The sequence below is a fragment of the Clupea harengus genome, chromosome 18, assembly GCF_900700415.2.
Source record: "Clupea harengus chromosome 18, Ch_v2.0.2, whole genome shotgun sequence".
Lineage (NCBI taxonomy): Eukaryota > Metazoa > Chordata > Actinopteri > Clupeiformes > Clupeidae > Clupea > Clupea harengus.
In genome coordinates, this window is record NC_045169.1 from 25803461 (window position 1) to 25805960 (window position 2500).

Below are 2500 nucleotides of genomic sequence, written 5' to 3' on the forward strand. Positions count from 1 at the left end.
CACCTGTGTTAGTTCATCTACCCACAATTCCACCTGCTAAAAGTGGGGAGTCTTCCTCTCCTCACTCCTACTGGAGTCTTCCTCTCCGCACCCCTACTGGAGAGTCTTCCTCTCCGCACCCCTTACTGGAGAGTCTTCCTCTCCTCACTCCTACTGGAGTCTTCCTCTCCGCACCCCTTTGCTAAACATCCTGAACTCGACCTACAAGGTGCCCTCTTCGTCCTACGAACTAGCAGCTCTCTCAGTCTCTCCCTCTCTCTCTCAGTCTCCCTCCCTCTCTCCCTTTCTCTCTCCCTCCCTCTCTCCCTCTTCTCTAGTCTGTGTTCAGCCTCCACTGTGAGGCTGGGAGCGAGGGAGAGAGACCAGAGGAGGGAGAGAGACCAGAGGAGGGTGGAAACTGCTTCACTGCTCTCTCTCCTGACCATCTGTTCAGCTCACCAGCACCCCCTCCAGTGCACTGGGCTCTCTTGACCAGGCGACTGGTCTCTCTCTTGACCCAGTCTTCGTATCTCTCTACTGGTCTCTCTAGTGATCTCTCCACTGATCTCTCTGGCCAAAACATTTACACCGTGTAGTGCAGAGTTGGTGCTGACTCCTCCCAGAATGCACTTCACTGTTGTTAAATGCTTCTAACGGCCCGTTTTACCCCCCCCCCCCCCACACACACACACCCCCGCTTGCCCTTCTCTGAAAACACAAACCAGAACAAAATTACATTTGAGAATTTATTTGTTTTGGTTTTCTTTTTTTTTCAAACTGAAAGGCCATAACTTTTCAAGACATACAAAAAGTCGGTACATTTTGTTTCTGAATGATCTCTCTCTCTCTCTCTCTCTCTCTCTCTCTCTCTTTAAGTAGTCAGTGTTTACTTGAGCGACACAAATGTTCTCTGGACGGTTCACATACAGTTGCTGGTGATAAAGGGGAGCGCACAGATTGGCGGAGATGTGACGGTCTGCCTGACCTTCAAAAGCACTTGGGGTCACAAAGACGTAGCAGTCAGCAGTCAGCAGACATCAGGGCACAGTAACATGGCGGTCATCTACACTGGGTTTGTGGATGGCTATGGCAGCAGGTAGACATACTGTATGTACGCTAATAAACATAGCATGCATTAGCACACACACACACACACAAACACATACAGTCACTCACTCACACACACACACACACCAGCCTCAGCAAAAACATTTTTGTTTGTTTATTTTTAAATACATATATTTGTATATTTTTTTTCCCTTTTCGAGAAAGGAACCTCCTCTGAGCAGAGGGGGGGGGGGGAGGGGGGGCTGAGAACGGAGCTCAAGGAATGATGCTGCTTTTTCTAAAAAAGGCCAAAATGATAGAGGGAAGAAAGGGAAAGACTAAGGAAGAAGGAGGGAGAGAAAATGTACTTTTTCAAACAATCCTCTGGATCTTATCGCTCTGCATTCATCCTCTGTTTGGGGGAGCTCTGTTCTTTTTTTTTGAGGGGGGGGGGGGGAATCTCGGTTCACAGGGATAATAGTTACTGGGGTGTCGAAGAACAACGAGGGAAGAAGGGAAAGACTGAAAGCCAAAAGGAAAGAATAAGGGAAAGATAAAGAATAAGAGAATGAAAGAAGGAGAGAGAAAGCGAGGGTGTTTATAAGTCGCTCTCGCCATACAGAGCGCTGGAGAAGGACATATAGTCGAGGGCTCCGGGGAGGCCCTCCGATCCGATGTACTTGGTCATGCGGGTGATGCAGTACTCGGCCTGCTCTGGGGGCAGCTCCCTGCGCAGCTCTTCCACCGTGATGAAGGGCTGGGGGGAAAGAGAAGAGGGTCATTAGCTGCCTGCTAGTTAGCTAGCTAGCTTGGGGGAAAGACAAGAGGGTCATTAGCTGCCTGCTAGTTAGCTAGCTAGCTTGGGGGAAAGACAAGAAGGTCATTAGCTGCCTGCTAGTTAGCTAGCTAGCTTGTGGGAAAGACAAGAGGGTCATTAGCTGCCTGCTAGTTCGCTAGCTAGCTTGTGGGAAAGACAAGAGGGTCATTAGCTGCCTGCTAGTTAGCTAGCTAGCTTGGGGGAAAGAGAAGAGGGTCATTAGCTGCCTGCTAGTTAGCTAGCTAGCTTGGGGGAAAGAGAGGAGGGTGATTAGCTGCCTGCTAGTTAGCTAGCTAGCTTGTGGGAAAGACAAGAGGGTCATTAGCTGCCTGCTAGTTAGCTAGCTAGCTTATGGGAAAGACAAGAGGGTCATTAGCTGCCTGCTAGTTAGCTAGCTAGCTTGGGGAAAGACAAAAGGGTCATTAGCTGCCTGCTAGTTAGCTAGCTAGCTTGGGGAAAGACAAAAGGGTCATTAGCTGCCTGCTAGTTAGCTAGCTAGCTGGGGGGAAAGACAAGAGGGTCATTAGCTGCCTGCTAGCTAGCTAGCTAGCTGGGGGGGGGGGGAGACAAGAGGGTCATTAGCTGCCTGCTAGTTAGCTAGCTAGCATGGGGGAAAGACAAAAGGGTCATTAGCTGCCTGCTAGTTAGCTAGCTAGT

At 49.7% G+C, this 2500-nt stretch overlaps 1 protein-coding gene across 2 annotated transcripts in view; it reads right to left on the reverse strand.

The window, feature by feature from the left end:
* Window positions 1-1471: 1471 nt before the first annotated feature.
* actn3b (actinin alpha 3b) overlaps window positions 1472-2500 on the reverse strand; it is a 55535-nt gene continuing 54506 nt past the window's right edge. For both annotated transcript variants that reach the window (XM_031584704.2, XM_031584705.2), the window contains one exon: window positions 1472-1783. In XM_031584704.2, coding sequence (XP_031440564.1) covers window positions 1625-1783 — 159 coding nt within the window. In that variant the 3' untranslated portion in view covers window positions 1472-1624. The remainder of the gene's footprint in view (window positions 1784-2500) is intronic.